We start from the raw sequence: 18,509 nt of genomic DNA on the forward strand, positions 1-18,509 counted from the left end.
AACCACAGCACATCAATTGTCCTCCATACTCTAGCATCTTTTCCAAATCCTGTGGGTCTTCAAAACTTTCAGGCTTTCAAATCATCTGTACACTGCTCAGTCACGCGTGTGGGTGGCCTGGGTAAGTTTAGGATGTGTTTTTCTCCGACTGCAGGAAAGAAAGCTGACATCATTATTTATACTCAAAGGGAGTGTGTTTGCTGTTTTAGGCTTGGAAATTTTCCTCTGGGTTGAAGAGGATAATAACAAAGTCTTTGCGGTCACCATCTATTTCAGTGCCACCAGCACAGAGCTGTTAGTATTGTGATGGGCATTTTTATGGAGACCAGGCTGCAGCCTGGTGTCTTGGAGAGCCTGCCAAAACCTCCCATTGCTTACCCGACACTTTTTGCGATGGGGACACCATTAATGCATTGACTTGAGTATCCAAATGAGCAGAGGGTGACCATAGGGATGGCACTTCTTCTGATTTGACCTTGAAAAGATTTCCTTTTGCCCCATAAAGAAGCTGAAACTTGCTGCTGAGAGACAGAGCTGCGGGTGGCTCCTGTGTGCCCAAGCAGGCATTTTCATCCCAATACATTTGTGCAGGCATCTTCAAGTGTCTGTGTTGAATAAGAGATTCCAAATGTTTGTTTCTTTACCTGAGGAATACCTGGCGGATTTCCTTTCTTGCCTTCCACGTACCACTGCTTTCTAGAAGAGGACAAAAGAAGCTCAATGCGTTTTGGTTTATGACCACTGTGCTTAAGGGACCAACAAGCACTGCAGAGATGCCTTTCATGTACTAATCCTTGGAAATAGTAGAGTTAGTTAGTGTAGCAGAGTCTCTCTTCTGAAAAACCTGTCAAGCTGGTGCAAATCCTCAGAGAAGGAAACATGCTTTGCTGATGTAGCTCCCACCAACTGGGTCAGTCAATGAAATCAGCTGCCAAGGCAAGATCTGAATGCTGAAGGCTGGAAAAGCTGTGGCTGCATCGGGGTTTGGGATTTTGGTTGGTAAAGGAAAGTCATCTCTGGGTCTCTGCCAGGGCAGAAACTGCCCTGCAGAGTGGAGCTTAAACAACGGGATCTGGGAGAGCAGTTACAGATGGGAAAGAAGCAACTGGAGCCTCGTGTTTCCTTTTCCCCAGCCTCAACTCCTGATAGCCACAAGAGGGACACCAAAGCTGCTGCAGCAGCCCAACCTATTTTCACCTTGCCTGCGCGACTTCCTGAGCTGCTGCCTGCAGACAGACCAGGCACGGCGCTGGTCTGCCAAGGAGCTCCTGCAGGTAAAATGTAAAGGGGCTGCAGGTGAAACAGTGTCCGAGGGATGGACTCCTCCTCCAATGAGGTCCGAGGCATCAGATGAGCCCCCGTTCCTCCTCACCTCCACTCTTGGTGCTGTTCAAATGAAAACGGTGAAGAATCCTAGTCTGGGCTGGGCTTGCAGGGCCCTGTGAAGGTCATCTGGTCCAAGTGTCCTGCAATGAGCAGGGACATCTTTAAAGAGATCAGGTTGCTCAGAGCCCTTTCCCACCTGACCTGGAATACCTGCAGGGATGGGGCACCTACAAGCTCTTGGGACAAGCTGTGCCAGGGTTGCACCATGCTGCGAGTAACCAAGTTCTTCCTCAGACCTAGTCTGACTTGATCCCCATTTTGTTTAAAAATATTTGCCCATATTCTATTGTAACTGGCCCTAAAAAAAAAAAGAGGTCCTCCACTTTCTTCAAAGCCACTCTGAAGTCTCAGAAAGTGGCAATAAAGTCTCCCTGGGGCCTATTCTTCACAAAGCTGAGTAACTCCACCTCTCTCCGCATTTCTCCGCATTTCTCTAGAGGACAGGTGTTCTGTATTCTGGCTTTTTCTGTCGCCCTGTTCGTAATTTGGTGGGGTGTTCTGTTTTATCTAATGGCAAAAGAATTGAAGTAGAGCAATTAATTAAGAGTAGTAGCTCTTTCTGCATCTCTCTAGGAGCCAGAGGAATCCTGTGAAATACTGAGCTTGGAAACTCATGGTTCATTGGTTTTTGTTGATTTTTTTTTTTTTTTCCTTTGGGCAGCATCCATTTGTAACATTTGCTGAGCCTGCGTCCAGCCTGGTGCCACTGATTGTTTCAGTGAAGAAGAGGAAGGAGAAGGAAGGAGAAGGAAGAGAAGGAAGAATGTGATAATCACATCAGGACCATTACCATTTACTTCGACTAGGATTGTAGATCGGGGTTAGGGTTAGTGTTAGGGTAGGATTGTCTAATAGGACAGGGAACAGTAGCATTGGAAATGAATAAAGTTTCTGAAACCACAACTCACCTTGAAGATTCCCTTCTTTCTCACTCCGTGAATAACCTCAAGGTTTCCTTCTGAATTGCCTGTTGTTTCTTAAAGGTGGAAAGGGACACTTAGGGAGTCTTTGGCACGGTGTGAAAGTGGGGAAGGCTCTCCTTCATTCATCCTCTTCAGACCACGCTGCCTTTGGAATACGGCCCACTGGTCTGTTTTTGCCCTGCTGTGGTACTTCTGTTTGAGGCAGAAAGGGCAATGGCATTTGCAGGAAAAACCAAAGGGGGAGTGGGGCAGTCCAAACACCCTGTGCTGATGCAGGCCTTCAGCTGTGACCCGAGAGCATTTGGGCGCCTGCCACTTGGACTTGTGTCCCTAAGTGCAATGTCTTTGGCTGGAGGAGAGCCCTGCTCAGCTGAGAAAGCAGAAAGATCAGAGAGGGTGCTCTGAAAGGTCTCCTCCGGTGCAGAGCTGTCAGCGACTGTGAGGTGAGAGCGGGCCCGGCCTTGCCCGGGCTGGAGCCGCAGCAGAGCCCCGGCAGAGCCCGGAGCAGCCTGAGCCTCGGCACAGGCAGGCTGCCAGGGGACCCTTGTAGCTGCAGGAGGCGGCAGCCCGGCCCTGCAGGCCTCTTCCTGGCACCGGGCACATCCTCCGCTCTCAGAGCCCAAGCGGCAGCTGGCTGCTCCCGAGGGGAAGCGGAGCCCTGCTGGGCACAGCCCCGACCGGAGGCATTGGCCGTCTGGAGTCTGCCGCGGGGCAGAGAAAGGCGAGGGGCAGCCGAGGGCCGGTGGCCTGGCTGAGCTTTCCTACTCTTCTGCCGGCTGCCCTGTGGCTCCTGGGAAAGGAAAGGTTAGCAGTGTGTGCAGCACTCTGGGCACCGGGGGAGGGAGCCGGGCTGCTGGGCAGGCTGGAGCACAGGGCAGCGTCCTTCAGGCACGGCAGCTCTGCCAGGGGACCCGCGGCCAGCGGGAGGCAGTGACAGCTTGTCAGGTCCCGTCTGCAGGAGCCAGCGCCTCACACAGCTCTGGGAGGAAGCGCCTGCGCTCCTGCAGTTCTGCACTGAGCCAGAGCAAAGGTGTGCAATGCAGAGCGTTTGGCAGAAATATTCAGGGCCAGCAGGCCAGCCGGCTTTGTGCTCTCTGGCGCACAGCAAGCGCTGTGCAACGCAGCTCTGAGCTGCTGGGAGAGAGGGAATCGGGGACGTGCCTGAGGGTTTTGCTTGAGTAGCAAACTGATTTAGAAGTGAGCAGAACAATTGCAGTAGGCAATCTGTATTTTCTTCAATAATTTTCTGAAAGAAAGTCACAATGTGTTGCAGACAGGTAGGGGCATTGTGAAAGAAAGGCCTTATAAAATCAGGCCTTGCTCTGCTAAAAATGACCAGCTGGCCTGTTATGTCTTCTACGTGCAGCTAGCTAACTTCCCATGTGAAAAATCATAAGAATGACTGCAGTTATTACAGTTTGCTTCTGGAATAAACAAGAAATCTGTCCGATGAGAGTCCACAAAGGAAAAATGTAAACACATGAGTAGAAGAGGGAGTCTTAGCACGTCCACACAAAACCACCTTCTAAGCAATGAATTGTTTGGCAAGAAAATGACCAGGCAATTGGAGTTGAACACGAGGCCTGTGAAAACGGTATAAAAAGGAGTTATGTGAATAAAGAGTTGGCTTTCCCTGCACGAAGAAACCTAGTCCTGGCTGCTTTATTGACACAGCAATGTGGCTTCCCTCAGCAAGAACACTCGCAGGGTGTATTGATGAAATGCTTGTGTTTGATTTCTAAAATAGGAAGGAGAGGCGTTAAGTGTAACAAATAGGGCTTAGTCTGGAGAATTCCTTTAGCTTTAACAGGTGTGGCTGAACCCTGTATTGCCCCATTGCAGTGCCTAATGGGTGCGAGTGGCTATTTTAGCCTTGAAAATAAAGAGAGTGGTCCTGCTAAGAAGGTATCTGGAATGCATTCAAAGGGAAGAAAGTGTTTTTAGGAGGCTCTTGACCAGCAAAGGAGAATTTGAGGAATGGAATATTTCCCAAGCGCCTGTGTCAGGAACCTGAGTCGTGTCCGAGGCCCTGCCATATTTGAGCCATGGTTGAGCAGGTTGACAAGACAATGAAGAAAAGTGTATTGTTTAATGGGTGGGAACATGACCCTTGAAAGAGAAACAAGGCATTGGTCAATCGGTGGGCAGTTAAGGTTTGAAAGGGGAACAATGCATAATGGAGCTGTTGTTGGCATGGAGTCGGTATGGTGAGCCATCGTGGCCTCATCTGACGTGCCGGCCATGTGTGAGCTGATGCTGTGACTGGGAAAATTCTGCTCCTGTGCAGGAGATATAAGGCCTGGTTCTGGGCTGGAGGGGTGAGAAGGACGAGATGCACACCGTTTTGATCCAGGGGATGTCCTGGAAGTGCACTGCCTACCTTCCCCTGCCACCAAGCACCACGCTCCATCTCCCTCTCCTGCTCAGTGGGTTTTTAGGAATCCAGGGCTTGGTATGTATTATTTGCTACTGGAACTAATGGAATAAATTTGCTTTGCAAGCCCAGTTGTGTCTTAGATTATTTTGTGCATGGGTCTCCTCCTGAACCTGTGGCACTGACCACTGGGGACCTACAGGATACTCCTACTCTGATGTCAGTAAATTCTGAGAAATGATTTAAATATGTCAAATAATTTGGAGTAATGTTTAGCCTGTAAGTTTCAGCTAAGTATTGAATATGTCCTAGTTCCATGGATACAAACTAGTAAGTGGGATTGCTGGGTGTGCAAGTGTTAGGGAAGTGATTCCCTATGCACCGAGTACTGAAATAAACGAGTGCCTCCTTTCTAACCCTGAGCTGGCAGCAGGGATCAGGCCCTGCTTGGTAACTTTCATTTTGGCAACTTCTGTGAACAGGTAAGAAAGGTCAAAATGAAACCTTTTCCAGCTATTTCCATCTGCTTTATCTTTTTAGGCTCCAGAACTCTGTGGCACAGGTGGCCTGGGTGTGTGCAGAGCAATGCAGCCCCCACACACCCTCTGGTTTCCCCACAAGTTGCCATGCCTTGTTCCCAGGTGTGCCCTGCTCTGGCAGGAGAAAGAGCCCGCAGCACCGTGGGCACCGTGCCCTGCCCAGCCGGGGCTCTCTGGCACAGAGCAGCAGCAGCAGCACCAACACCTTTCAACCCGCTCCTGCCTTGGCTTCTCCTGGGACACAGAAGCCTCTGGAAATCCGCACCGCCAGTCGCATTCCCAGCTTGGAGCAGCTCCTGCGGGCAGGCAGATGCTGCCAGTTTGACTGTTCCCAAAGGGGAATAAAGGCAGAGATGTACGTACTCAGGAGCCCTGGGCATATCCAATAAACGTGCAAATATGTGGGAGATTTGTTTGGAATTATTTCAGCTGTTATGCCAACAGTGCGTTCTCTCCTGGTTCTGTGTGTTATAGATGATTAATGTAATAGTTGGCTCTCACAATTGAGAGATAGATATTATGTGGATGTTAAAATGTATAGTGATGTTATTGTAATATATCCTGCCATAGTTCTATTTCCCCTCCCCCTTGTAATAGCCTTGGTAGTCAGGGCTTTTGGGGCGGGCCGGCTTGTGACCAGCAGGCGCGGAGTAACAACACCTGACCTCCAGTCAAGATGTAAGAAAGGAATCTCCACCAGTGGACGGCAGAGAAAGGGTTGACTGACAAAACTCTGGAGGGGCTAAAGGGTATACAAGGCAGAGATCCGTTTTGTAGATGAGCTGCTCGTAATGGTCATAGAGACTCCCAGTGCTGCAATTTTTCCTTGTTCAGTGCTTTGTTAAGGTTTAATAAACCTTTGACGTTTTAAAAGTGAGGGTCATTTCTCAGATGTGCAGTGCTTTGGGCTATTTTCTTGGTCTGGCTCCCTTTGCTTGGGTCCCAGCTGAGTGCTCAGTTGGGGTACAGGCTGTAGGTGCTTGGTGCGCTCTTGGAGTTACTCTTGGATCCCTTGAACAACAGGGTTTGGCCCACGAGTGGAATTTGTGCTGCTTTGTGACAGAGGAGAACTTCGCAGGCTATTGGGCGTTTGCTGTGCGAAGGTTGGTTATTGCTTTGCATAAATTCACAGGCCAATATCGAGTGTTTGCGTTGTGATGTCAGGGCATGGTTGCCATGTGGTCATGGTGACATCAGAAGGTTGACTTGGTGCACGGAAGGCCTCAGTGTCCTCAGAGCAGTCCTAGGGCTTGCTCAGTGCAGGAGCATCCTCCTGGTTGAGGCGTTTGTCTGTGGGCAGCTGCACACTGACAAGAGCCTTGTTTTTTCTAGTGTTGGAGCAAATCTGCACAGCAGTGCTACAATGATTGAGGAACTTGCTGCTGCTTTTTTCACTGTTTACGGCATTTCCTATTCCAGCTATTACCTGACTAACCTGGCACGTAAGTAGAGGTTTTCCCTGGGTGTAACAGAACCTGGCTTTTGTATGTCTTTCTGCTCTTTCTTAGTGACTGAGTTATTTTGAAACAGAAAGAGCATTAGGGTGCCGCTGGTTTGGTAAAGCTCCTGTCAAGACGTTCAGCTAACAAGGGGGTGTCTGTAGCCACAGGGGAAGCATTTGCAAAGGAACCCGCAGGGGTTCTGTTCTCTCCATGGGAGAGTCCGAGGCAGCAGAGTCTGTCATTTCCTCAGTTTGCTGGGACAAGCAAGACAGCTTTGAAAATGTAAACTGGAGAACCTTCTTGGAAGGCGTCCTAAAAACTCTGCAGGTGTTCCCTTAATTCACGGAAAGCTTCTTTCATTCTAAATTTTGTCATGGAAGGATTTGACTGTCTAATTGGACCCTTGACTGAGTGCTAAAATAGTGATTCCCTTTGCCATGGAATGCAAACTCCAAAGCAGTGAGTGTCTGCTCCTGAGCCCTGGAGCTGCTGCTGTGCTGTGTCACAATAGAGCTGCCACAGCTCAGTGGAATTTTGGGGAAGCTTTTCTGGGCAAATGTGTCCAGCAAGATAATGAGCATTAGTGCATACAACTGATTAAAAAAAAAAAACAAACAAAAAAAGGTGCTGGAAGGAGAGGATTTTAAAAAGATGTGTTATGTGTTTGGTAGAACAGGAGCATTGGGTGTTAAAGAACAATTTGCATTTTCTTGACCATGTTTGTATTCATTTACTGGCTAAACAGGCCAAAGTGTAGGCACAACCAAGAATACTGTCCTGATCTCTTGCTGGTTGTGTGAATGAAATGTGTCTCCTGGAGGGATGTTGTGAAACGGAAAATACTCTCTGTTTGCGTTGCTTGTTCTGTGGGATTCACCAGTCCAGGCAATTTTCTCACAGCATCTGGTTCATTTTCCCTTGCCCACTACAGGTCACCTGAAGCATGTCTTCAGCGGTGCTGATCCTAAGGTGAGTGAGAAAGGAACATTTCATGTTCTTGGTGTTGAAGTATTGTAGAGTAAGCTGTGAGCTTAGCCAGAACAAGTAGACTGTACAGGGCCAGCCATGCAGGCCGACAGAAAATCCATTTTCATGCCTTCAGCAACAAACACAAAGGCATATCTGGATATTTTCTAATTTCCATTGCAGAGCTTGAATACCAACAAACACAGTTTGCAGAGACAACATTGCTTACTGACACCAGACAGGGATGAATACTTTAAATGAGGAATTTCCTGTAGAGTTGAATTAGCCCATTTTAATCAAGTCACAGTGACCTAGATTTTTATTCCTATCAAACTTCATGCTACTACCTGACAAGATGTGGTTGTAGAACTAGAAGGACAATGTAAAATTGTGGATGCTGTATTTGAAGTCAAACGGGCAACTCTGTGGTGAGGGAGCCCAGTGGGCCAAAAGGACCCAGGGGTGCCGGTCAAGAGCAGCTGAAGGTGGGCCAGCGCGTGGCCAGGTAGCCAAGAAGGCCAAGGGCATCCTGGCCTGTGCCAGCAACAGTGGGGCAGCAGGAGCAGGGCAGTGACCGTCCCCCTGGGCTGGGCAGCGCTGCGGGCACAGCTGGGAGTGCTGTGTCCAGTTGTGGGGCCCTGTGAAGCAGAAAGGCCTTGAGGGGCTGGAGCGCGTGCACAGGAGGACACGGGAGCTGGGGAAGGGTGTGGAGCACAAGGCCAATGAGGAGGTGCTGAGGGAGCTTTAGCCTGGACAACGGGAGGCTCGTGAGGGACCTTCAGGACCACTTCTACAGATCCATACAGGACAGTGCTCACCACAAGGGCTGTTTCTCTTCCAAACATCCCCTCTCTGCATCCAAGTGATTCAGCCGCCTGAGGAGGTGACAATTGCTACTTGTGGTTTGATGGTTTGCTAGGAGGAGAAGCCCTGCTCATTTTCTCTCTTTCCAGCAAGCAAGGACAGTCCTGCACAACCTTTCCTGCCCTTTTTGTGCGCTGGGGGGGATTCTGATCCACTTTAATTTTCCATGTCTGCCGCAGCAATTGCAAAGGCCTTGCTGGCTATTTCCTACTTTTCCACTTCAGAGCTTTCAAGAGCTAAAAGCTCCGTTGTGCAGAGGCGCTGTTGCTTGTGGATAGCAGCCAGGGAGGACTATCAAATTCGTAGAGTTCATCCAATAGTGTTCTGTTGAATGAGCCTATTTTCATCGGGTCGGAGTGACTCAGAATCCCATTGCTAACAAAGTTGATGATTTCTCCTTAGAAGAGGTGGTTGTAGATCCGAGGAGAAAGGAGGTTATAAACGATAGGTAACGGCCTGTCCTTCATGCTTCTCTCTTGCCGCAGATGACAGAAGCAACAGCGGTCTCTGCCCCGGCTCCCTCTGCTCCTGGAGAAGAAGCCAAAGAGGAGCAAAACGAGCAAGACAACCAGAAGCCTGCAGCTGTGGTCACAGCAGAGCCCGATGGCTCCAAGGGAGTAAGTGGCAGGGGTGGGTGGTGCTGTCTTTAGGCAGATTTCCATAAATCCCTACAAGATAATGCTCACTACAAATGCTAGTTCTTCGACAGATATCCCGTCACTGCATCCAAGTGCTTTTGACGCTGGATTTGGTGACTCTTTCATCTTGTGATTTCTTCCTTTGTTATCAGGAGCAGTCCTGTTCAGTTTCTCCTTTTTCAGCCATGCAAGGCGATTTTCCTCCATCTTTTCTGCCCTTTTCCAGCGCTTGTTGAGATTCTGCTAGCATTTTCTTTTGCAAGGTGGCATTTCTGGTGGATGCAGTATTTTTACATGAGAACACATTGTTTGGGGCAGCGGCCTTGGTGCCGAAGGAGCTGTTCTGGTGCCAGACCAGTCAATGGGGCCTTGCACTTTGCGTTCATATTGACAGTACCTGTGCCTTTTTGCAGCCAGGCAATCAGTAAGCATGGTGTTTGGGAATTGAGCAGGAAATTAATGCTCTTGCATTCCAGCTGGTCCTCAGAGATCAGAGGAGCTTGGAGGGTCTGGGCTTCATTTCTAATTACAGCCCCTTTGGCACAGTCAGTGTTGTCGAGTCCAAGAGAAGCACTTGGCCGAGCACAGATGCTGCAAGAGTGCCGTTCCCAGTGCAAATGCTCTGGATCTGATTGCATTCCATAAGGACCTAAATGCTCCAGATTCCCCAGGAGTGTGGTTTATTGAAGCAACAGGAGAGCAATGTCAGGATTGCTGCTGATCAGGGCAATGGCTACCAAGGGTTGATGTGTGTAGCAACAGAAACGAGAGTAAAGAGAGATTATAAGAGTGAGATCTGTCTTTCTCTCCATCTATCTATCTATCTGTCTGTCTGTCTGTCTATCTCACAAAGGAAGCCACCTGCAGAGCTAGGATGGAGCTGTGGGACTGGGCTGGGTGTCAGGCAATACTGAAAGACAAACAGGGCATGGCAGAAGCAGAAGGAGGCCCTCACCAGACCCTTAAGAAATGCCACACCTTCCCTGTCAGCTGCCTGAGAGGCTGTTGGAGCTTCAGCCCCCAAAGGCCCCTGATTGTAGTGCCAGGGTCACTTTGGAATCTGTGCCTCCTCACGGGCAGAGAATGACCCAGGAGAGCAGCAGCACAGTGCTTTGGGAACGTGTGAGCCCATCAGACTTTGAATCTTGGCCCACAAATGTCGTACGGAAAGTTGAAACCCATCTTCTCTTGCTTTCTGTGCAGGTCCTTCCAGAGAAAGAGCAGGAGCAGATTGCTTTATCAGAGATGCCATGCCAGACTCAGGGAGAGCTGTTCCCAGCCCGAGAGCAGGAAGAGCAGCTCAGGCAGCAGGTGGAAGAGCCACAGGAGAATGGCCAGGTAAGCCTGACTCGCCAGGTGTCAGAGAGAAGGGCAGGAAGAGGGGCATGAAACACAGCTCTTGGGGCTGAGGAGGCCAGGAGTCCCAGAGGCACTGAAAGCACAGAGCCTTGGAATCTGCAGAGATCAGCACTGGGACAGGAGGGTTTCATTGGAAGCAGATGTGGGTAGGGAAGCAGAAAGAAGTGGCTGAATAAATGTGATTTGGAGGCTGCAAGAGGAAAAAGCTGAGCCTGATGGCAGCTCCCAGTCACTTGCTCTGCATTTGTGTGTACAGAAGCTCAAGGCAGAGCCACAAGCAGAGCTGCCCGAAGCTCAGAGGGCCATCATGGAAGTGAAGAAGAGGAACCAGGATGACATGAGAAGAATTCAAGAGGAGATGAATCTCCACCAGCAGAGGGGCGATCAACAAAACCAGGTGAGTGAAAGAGTGGCAGCCACTCCACTCATGAAAGATCCTCTCTCTTGTATTTTACGGAACTTGAAGGAACAGCTGGACTCGGAGTTTCAGAAAGCTCAGGCTAAGATCAAGGCAAGGGAGAAGAGGCAGGAGGAAGAAATGAAAATCGTCAGAGAAAAACTTAATCTCCTCCCTCAGGCTCTACAAAAGCAAGTGAGTGAAAGAGGGATAGCCACTGCAGTCACCAAACTGGTGGTTTGTGCCCTTCTTACCTTTGCACTGCAGAGCAGCAGGGAGCGGGGTGATGCCTCTGAGTGCCATCCTGCTGTAGTGTGTATCACAGTCACTCTGAAGGACATTTCCTGGTGTGCTGAATCTCAACTGCTGCCCTGGACAGTGGGACTTGTCCTTTGGCCTTTTGGCCAGCAGTCATCCAAATTGATTCCTCCTGGCCTGTTCCTGCTCTCCTTGTTTCTTGAGGTGTTTTTACAGGGGAATATGGTGACCCAGATGGAGGATTGAAACAAGCTGTCTGTATCCCTTGTAAATCTGTTCTTCCCCTTTCCTCACAGTCAATGACTCTTGACTGACAGGGACAAGCTGTAGTCTCTGACTGCTTTGTTCTGTTTGACTTGAGGTGCAAGTGTTGACATCTCACCAGGCAGTCAGCAAAGACTTCCAGCAAATGAGTGGCAATGAAGAACCCCGAGGCTGGCGTGAGGCACAGGAACTGTCCCCACCAAAGGTGCTACAGGTTGAGCATGACCTGAAGATGGTGCAGGAAAAGAGGACCCAGTGGGAGGAGGCAGAACATTTGAACAAGGAGATGCAAGTGTGTCTGAAGCCCTTGGAGGGGGAAAGGAATCCTTGAGAGGAAGTAGAATGGTCATTGTGGCAGTGATCCTTCAGAAAATCCATAACAATGGAACATGAATCTGGCCATGAACTCGAGTAGAACTAGCCTTTGGTTTTGACCCATCCAGTTTGAGAAGTGGACATCAGAAAAAACCCACTTAAGAGCCCTGCATGTGGCTGACAGCACCTTCCTAAGGGCTTGCATTTGAAATGGGATCTCAGGCTAATCTCTGCCAGCCACCTTTCTGACATAAACTCATTTCTTGTCACAGATCTACAAGGGCTTTGTCACCAAACCTGCTGCAGCAGCACCATTGTCTAAAGGAGCCTTTGCTCCCCAGCCTGAGAAGTGGAGCCGGGGCAGTTTGTTCATCTCCGGTGCTCACCCAGCTGCTGCTCAGCAACAGGAGATCAAGGGTGACTCCCTGGAGCTACTGAGTACGTCTGCTGTATTTCTTGTCTGAGGGACAGTGTCTCGTGTGCAGGTGTCAGCATAGCTGTACCAAATGCTTTTCCTGAGTTTGGTGTCCCAGGGACATTTAGAGACATTTCCCCACAGGAAATGCTGTAGAAAATCAGTCTCTGTGCTGGCCACCTGTGCTGCAGAGCTGTCTGCCTGGTTGTTGTGGTTACCCAGGAGCCGACCACAAAGGGTTCAAAGCTCCAGGCTCTGGGTCTGCCTTTTGTATCTCCTGGAAGCTGGGATCTCTGCTTTAAAGTGAGCATCTTGCATTTTGTTTCCCTCAGGGAAAATAGTGAACATGGAAAATCCCATGATGAAATACACTGAACTGGAATATATTGGCAGAGGGTGAGTCCAACCACAGTTACTTCTACACAACCATGGGCCAGATGTTTTTCTGGCGGAATATCTATCCAGTGTGAAGTCAGGCCACCTGCAAACAGACATCTATCCCCATGTTCAGACACTGGGGGTAGATTGTCCCATTTCTCAGTGCTGCTCAGAATTTGTGAGTGTACCCAGAAGGCATTGTCAGAGACACCTCCGTGCTGCCAAGGTCTTGCCTGCAGCAAGGAACAGGACCTGGAAGATCTCCTTGTCTCCCAAGTGTGGGACAGTTCTGTGTTAATTTCCTTAGCATTTTGGTATATCTCCAAATCATACAGCCACACTAATAAAAGGGAAAGAAACTTGCTTGCCTGAAAGAGCAACCTGCTCCCTGATAGCTGTCAGATAACAGTTCTCAGGACAATTCCTTTCCAAAGGATTGCTGACGGAAATACTACATGGTCAGGATAAAAACTGCACAGTTTAGAACTGAAACCCGAGATGAAAGAAGGAGCTCTCTTTAGGAGCTGAGGCAGTAAATGGCAATGCTTCAGGGACAGGCCCAGTGCCCATGCACTTGAGAGGAAGATGCATCATCTGCCTTCTGGCAGAGCTCGCCTGCATCCTGCAGGTTTTAGGCATTTACAGCAGAGATCTCCTCTGTGGGCTGGCTTTCACTGCAAGATCTAAATGGCTTCCTCTTTCTTTGCTGCTTTTTTGTTTCTAGGACTTTTGGAGATGTTTGCAGAGCATTTGACAATGCCACAGTAGGACAGGTAAATGTCAACATCCCCCGCAGACCCTCTGGTGTGAGCAGCTGCAGCTGGAGCTTTGAGTAGAGCTGTGCTGAAAAGGCAAAAGAAGCACAGACTGGTACCAGCCTGCAAAATGCATTTGGGATAGTCTTTGTCCTTCTCAGCGGCCAGAAGGAAGGCAGAGAGGGCAGCAGTTCCTTTCAGAGAAGGATGTGCCCATTTGCTCTCAATTGCTAAAACAAAGGTGGTACCTTTGAGCATCTCACTGTTCTTTGGGGCTACAGCTTCAGAGTCCTGAATTCTCATTTCTGGCTGCCAGCAAATACATCTGATAGTTACTGGTAGTTCCTTAGCCACCTGCAGTGCTGCACTTCAGAACTGCACATAGGGAGAGATCTGCAAGGTGTCCCTAAAAGCCCTAAGCCCTGCCCATAGCCCAAGATGTATCCACAGAGTATTAAGGCATGGATTACTTCTTCTGAATCCCATGCAAAGTGTCAGGGAGTGTGCTCACAAGTTTGTGGGTGATAGTTGAGACACCTCTGTTGCCAAGTGGACAAGGCAAAGCCTCAGTGGCCACGTGTCCTGTAACTGGCCTCCAAGGGAGCAGAGAAACGGGCTGTTGCAATGTCACTTCCTAATTATTGCAATGCCTAATCGCAAGGCAGTTTGGCACAGCTCAGTTGTGTCATTGCAAAATCACTCGCTCCATGTGCCTTGTGGTCTTGTGCCACCAACTTCCAAAGTTACTGATTTTCAGTGTCATTTTAGGTGGCCATAAAGAAAATAAATCTCCAAGGACTGAGGAAGAAGGAACTAAAAGTCAATGAACTTAGGGTCATGAAGACAAATAAGAATCCCCACCTGGTCAACTATTTAGACAGGTGAGTTGTCGTGAATGTTTGTTTACATATTGCAAACATGCAAGGTAAAATTCCACTTTTGTTCACTGGCAGAAAAGAGAGCTGTAATTATTGGATAATTATTGTTGCTCTGCTCATCTCCAGTGGATGGGAAGAGAGTGCATCTTGTCTGCATGAGTCTTCCCTGGTGCACATGGTTTGAAATTATTCAAAAACCTGCATCAGTCATATCTTACTAAATCAATAGCCTGTAAGTTCACAGCCACCGCATTGTTTTGGGGCTTGATTTTTTTCAAGAGTCCTCTTCCGCCCAGACAAACTAACATGGATTTCCCTTGGATTGTGTCCCCTCTTTTCCATTGCTTTGCATGCCAGGAAGACTAGGTGCTTATTTCCAGAAACACACAGTTTGACAGGTTTTTTTATCTGCTCCTAAACTGCAGTTTTTACTTGCTGGCTATTTAAGACATCTCCTTTTTCACAGCTGTGCCTTTCTTCCTGAGACAGATTGCAAACAATGCGCAGCCTAGAGGGAATGTCTATTCCTTTTACTCTGTCCTTGTCACAAAGGGACTCGGAAACAAGAATCAATCAAGAAAACAACCCAGCCATGCACGTTTATCTCCATGCTCTTGTTTCCTTCTTCCAGCTACCTTGTGGATAAGCAATTCTGGCTGGTCGTGGAGTACATGGACGGAGGCACTCTGAGCGATGTCATCAGCAAGACCTACCTGTGTGAAGACGAGATGGCAACCATCAGTCGGGAGGTCAGCAATCCCACCTGTGCTGCCAAGGGCTTGGGCAGGATTGTCTGGGAAACAGGGGCTCAGACCTGGAGTGATTTCATGTTCCAAGCTTTGTTTCTGTGTTGCTGGTATGCTACGGGCAAGTAAAAGCATCTCAAGTGAACTGCCTGCCAGTGCCCCTGCACTCATTGTACTCAGTTCGTGTACTCATATCTCCTGCTGTTGTATTCTCACTCTGCCTCATGTAGTTGTATTTGCTGTTCTCACCTTGCCTCCCTAAACTGTTGTCTCGAGCCTGTCTGCACTGCATTTCTTGCCTGTAAAAGCAAAGGTGCTGGTGGCAGGATTTGAAATGATCAGCAAAGAAAAAAAGAGAGACTCATTTCTCACAGTCCTCAACTGAAAAGGACCGTAGTGCAGCCAAAATGCTCTTTGCTACAGGAAGGTAACTGATGTGATACTTCCAAGCCTGTGCTGAGGCCAGCAGCAAAACCGTTGTCATGCAGCCTCCCACCCCAAAGCGATCCACTTCACACCAAAGGGAGGGACTTTTTCTTTCTTGGCAAAACCCTCCTTTGTCCTCGGCATGCAGAAAGCACATCCACTGCAGCAGCAGTCATCCTGGCTGGTTTGCAGGGGGCAGTCTACAACAGCAGGTGCTGTTGCTCTTTCCAAAGCTGACATGCCTTTCCTTAGAAAGGTCCCGCTCTGCAAGTGTTGCAGCAGCAAGCTCTTCCTCTCAATGGCACTGTGTTCTGCCATTACTCGCCATTCCCCTGCAGAGGGAATCTTTAGAGCTGTTTCCTTACTTGCGTGTTGAAATCACATCACTAATTTTTCCCTCCTGTTTCTCTTTTCTCTCTCAGTGCCTGCAGGGACTGGATTTTCTTCACTCAAACCACGTGATCCACCGAGACGTGAGGAGCAGCAACATCCTTCTCAGAACCGACGGCTCTGTCAAGCTGGGTCAGTATCTTCTTGGTCAGGTGCAGCATTCCAGGGATGTGGGGTGTGGGGCTGCTTTGAGCGACTGCCAGCTCCCCAGAAATGGTGCTGGTGGCAGTGCAGGGCCCCCCGCCGTGAGCTGATGACACAGTTGCAACGTGCACAGAGGTATAAATAAGGGACCAGGAGAAGTCAAGAGTGGCGTTGCTCAGTGTGTGTCCCTTCCAGAGGGAGGGAGCTACAATGTAAAGCTTCAGGGGAATAAAGGCCACTGCTGTGAGCAGCGCTAAAAAACCCGGGATATTTTGGAAGTGGCCAATTTCATACTTCCTTGGCTAAAGCCCCAAGGAAACTGAGCATGGACAGTTCTCCAGGAGATTCAACAGCACATTCTTAGACTGAGAGTGGGGAACTCTTTTGCTTGATTTCCTAACTTGAGCTGGCTTTCATGGTATGTTTTTTTCTCCACAGCTGACTTTGGCCTCTTTGCTCAGCACACCCCTGAGCAGAGTAGACGGAGCTCAGTGGCCGGCACTTCTGGGTGGATGGCGCCTGAAGTGGTGACAGGTCAAGCATATGGCCCCAAGGTGGACATATGGTCTTTTGGAATCGTGGGCATCGAAATGGTGGAACAAGAAGTTCCTTACTGGAGTGAAACTCCTGTTTTGGTAAGGTCCAAATACTCACTGATCCCGCTGTCTTTCTCACCTGTCCCATGTTCTGTGTGCCACTGGACAAAATCCCATTGCCATCTGCTGGCACCACTTCCACCAAGGTCCCCTTCTAAAAAATGTCCCTGCAGCACATCAGCATCTGCTGTTGATTTGGTTGCATCAGTAGGGAAGAGGAAGGTAACCAGTTCAGAAACCTAACCAGTTAAGAAACCTGCCGTTTTGGCCTCCAGCCATGCTTGACATTTTTCATTTGCTTTTTGAACAATGTTGGAGCTCTGTCTCTGAAGAAAAAGAATTTTTCAGTGGAACGGTTGGATGTGTGATAAATATCCTTCAAAATGGAGATGGAATCTTCCTAATTTCAATTTTATAGAAAAAGAAAAAAGAAAATGGAAAAGGAAGAGAAAAGGGAAAAGAAAAAAGAAACGTGGGCGGTTGACGCTGGTGCTGTGCTCCTTTACCACAGCAGCAGGGCCATCCCTGGCTTGCACAGTTCTAAGGATAGTGAGGACTCCAGCTCTCCACCATGTCCAGTGGCTGAGCACAGCTGCAGAGAGACAGGATAAAACCCTCTTTGTGACCTCTGGGGGTGTGGGGAAAGTGAAGGAAATTTTCCTCTGGGTTGAAAATGAAAGTAACAAAGTCTCTTTGGTCATCATCTTTCTCAGTGCCACCAGCACAGAGCTGTTCCTGTTGTGGTGGGCATTTTCATGGAGACTCCCAGGCCTCTTTCCATTGTTATTTCTGTCTATTTTAGATGGATTCTGCATCTGCATTTTTTTCAAGAGGAGAAAAAAAAACCTTGATGATTTTTGTTTCGTGGAAGCAGTGCTAAAGGGACCAACAAGCACTGCAAATATGCCTTTCATGTAATAATCCTTGGAAATAGTATGGATAGGACAAACTCCCCCTTCCAAATAGCCTGTCAGGCTGGTGTGAATGCTCAGAGAAGCAAAACGTGCTTTTGCTGATGTAGTTCCCACCAGCTAGGTCAGTCAATGAAGTCAGCTGCCAAGGCAAGATCTGCTGGATGTGGAAAAGCTGTGGCTGCATCGGGGTTTGGGTTTTTGGTTGGTAAAGAAAGTAATCTCTGGGTCTCTGCCAGGGCAGAAACTGCCCTGCAGAGTGGAGCCTAAACAACGGGATCTGGGAGAGCAGTTACAGATGGGAAAGAAGCAGCTGGAGCCTCGTGTTTCCTTTTCCCCAGCCTCAACTCCTGATAGCCACAAGAGGGACACCAAAGCTGCTGCAGCAGCCCAACCGATTCTCGCCTTGCCTGCGCGACTTCCTGAGCTGCTGCCTGCAGACAGACCAGGCGCAGCGCTGGTCTGCCAAGGAGCTCCTGCAGGTAAAATGTAAAGGGGCTGCAGGTGAAACAGTGTCCGAGGGAGGGGCTCCTCCTCCAATGAGGTCCGAGGCATCAGATGAGCCCCCTTCCTCCTCACCTCCACTCATGGTGCTGTTCAAATGAAGAATCCTAGTCTGGGCTGCACTGGGCTTGCAGGGCCCTGGGAAGGTCATCTGGTCCAAGTGTCCTGCAATGAGCAGGGACATCTTTAAAGAGATCAGGTTGCTCAGAGCCCTTTCCCACCTGACCTGGATACCTGCAGGGATGGGGCACCTACAAGCTCTTGGGACAACCTGTGCCAGGGTTGCACCATGCTTCGAGTAAACGAGTTCTTCCTCAGACCTAGTCTGACTTGATCCCCATTTTGTTTAAAAGTATTTGCCCACATTCTATTGTAACTGGCCCTAAAAAAAAAAAGAGGTCCTCCACTTTCTTCAAAGCCACTCTGAAGTCTCAGAAAGTGGCAATAAAGTCTCCCTGGGGCCTATTCTTCACAAAGCTGAGTAAGTCCACCTCTCTCCACATTTCCTTAGAGGACAGAACCTTAGAGGTTCTGTTTTCTGGCTGTTTCTGTCGCCCTGTTTGTAATTTGGTGGGGCGTTCTGTTTTATAAAATGGCAAAAGAATTGAAGTAGAGCAATGCAGGGTACAGAGCCATGAAAT

At 49.0% G+C, this 18,509-nt stretch overlaps 3 protein-coding genes across 3 annotated transcripts in view; all 3 read left to right on the forward strand.

Moving 5' to 3' along the window:
• Positions 1-2,155, forward strand: part of LOC137467694 (serine/threonine-protein kinase PAK 3-like) — a 42,351-nt gene extending 40,196 nt beyond the window's left edge. The window contains exons 5-6 of the mRNA XM_068179129.1: positions 1,134-1,274; positions 2,048-2,155. Coding sequence (XP_068035230.1) covers positions 1,134-1,274; positions 2,048-2,155 — 249 coding nt within the window. The remainder of the gene's footprint in view (positions 1-1,133; positions 1,275-2,047) is intronic.
• LOC137467702 (uncharacterized) overlaps positions 1-18,509 on the forward strand; it is a 271,260-nt gene that overhangs the window by 70,837 nt on the left and 181,914 nt on the right. Inside the window, exons 5-7 of the mRNA XM_068179139.1 lie at positions 8,980-9,111; positions 10,336-10,470; positions 10,748-11,083. Coding sequence (XP_068035240.1) covers positions 8,980-9,111; positions 10,336-10,470; positions 10,748-11,083 — 603 coding nt within the window. The remainder of the gene's footprint in view (positions 1-8,979; positions 9,112-10,335; positions 10,471-10,747; positions 11,084-18,509) is intronic.
• The window catches only part of LOC137467704 (serine/threonine-protein kinase PAK 1-like), a 40,510-nt gene continuing 33,966 nt past the window's right edge, over positions 11,966-18,509 (forward strand). The window contains exons 1-8 of the mRNA XM_068179141.1: positions 11,966-12,163; positions 12,473-12,536; positions 13,243-13,291; positions 14,042-14,154; positions 14,783-14,900; positions 15,746-15,845; positions 16,296-16,492; positions 17,706-18,067. Of these exons, the coding sequence (XP_068035242.1) occupies positions 12,487-12,536; positions 13,243-13,291; positions 14,042-14,154; positions 14,783-14,900; positions 15,746-15,845; positions 16,296-16,492; positions 17,706-17,969 (891 nt within the window). The 5' untranslated portion in view covers positions 11,966-12,163; positions 12,473-12,486 and the 3' untranslated portion in view covers positions 17,970-18,067. The remainder of the gene's footprint in view (positions 12,164-12,472; positions 12,537-13,242; positions 13,292-14,041; positions 14,155-14,782; positions 14,901-15,745; positions 15,846-16,295; positions 16,493-17,705; positions 18,068-18,509) is intronic.

The sequence above is a fragment of the Anomalospiza imberbis genome, unplaced genomic scaffold, assembly GCF_031753505.1.
Source record: "Anomalospiza imberbis isolate Cuckoo-Finch-1a 21T00152 unplaced genomic scaffold, ASM3175350v1 scaffold_76, whole genome shotgun sequence".
Lineage (NCBI taxonomy): Eukaryota > Metazoa > Chordata > Aves > Passeriformes > Viduidae > Anomalospiza > Anomalospiza imberbis.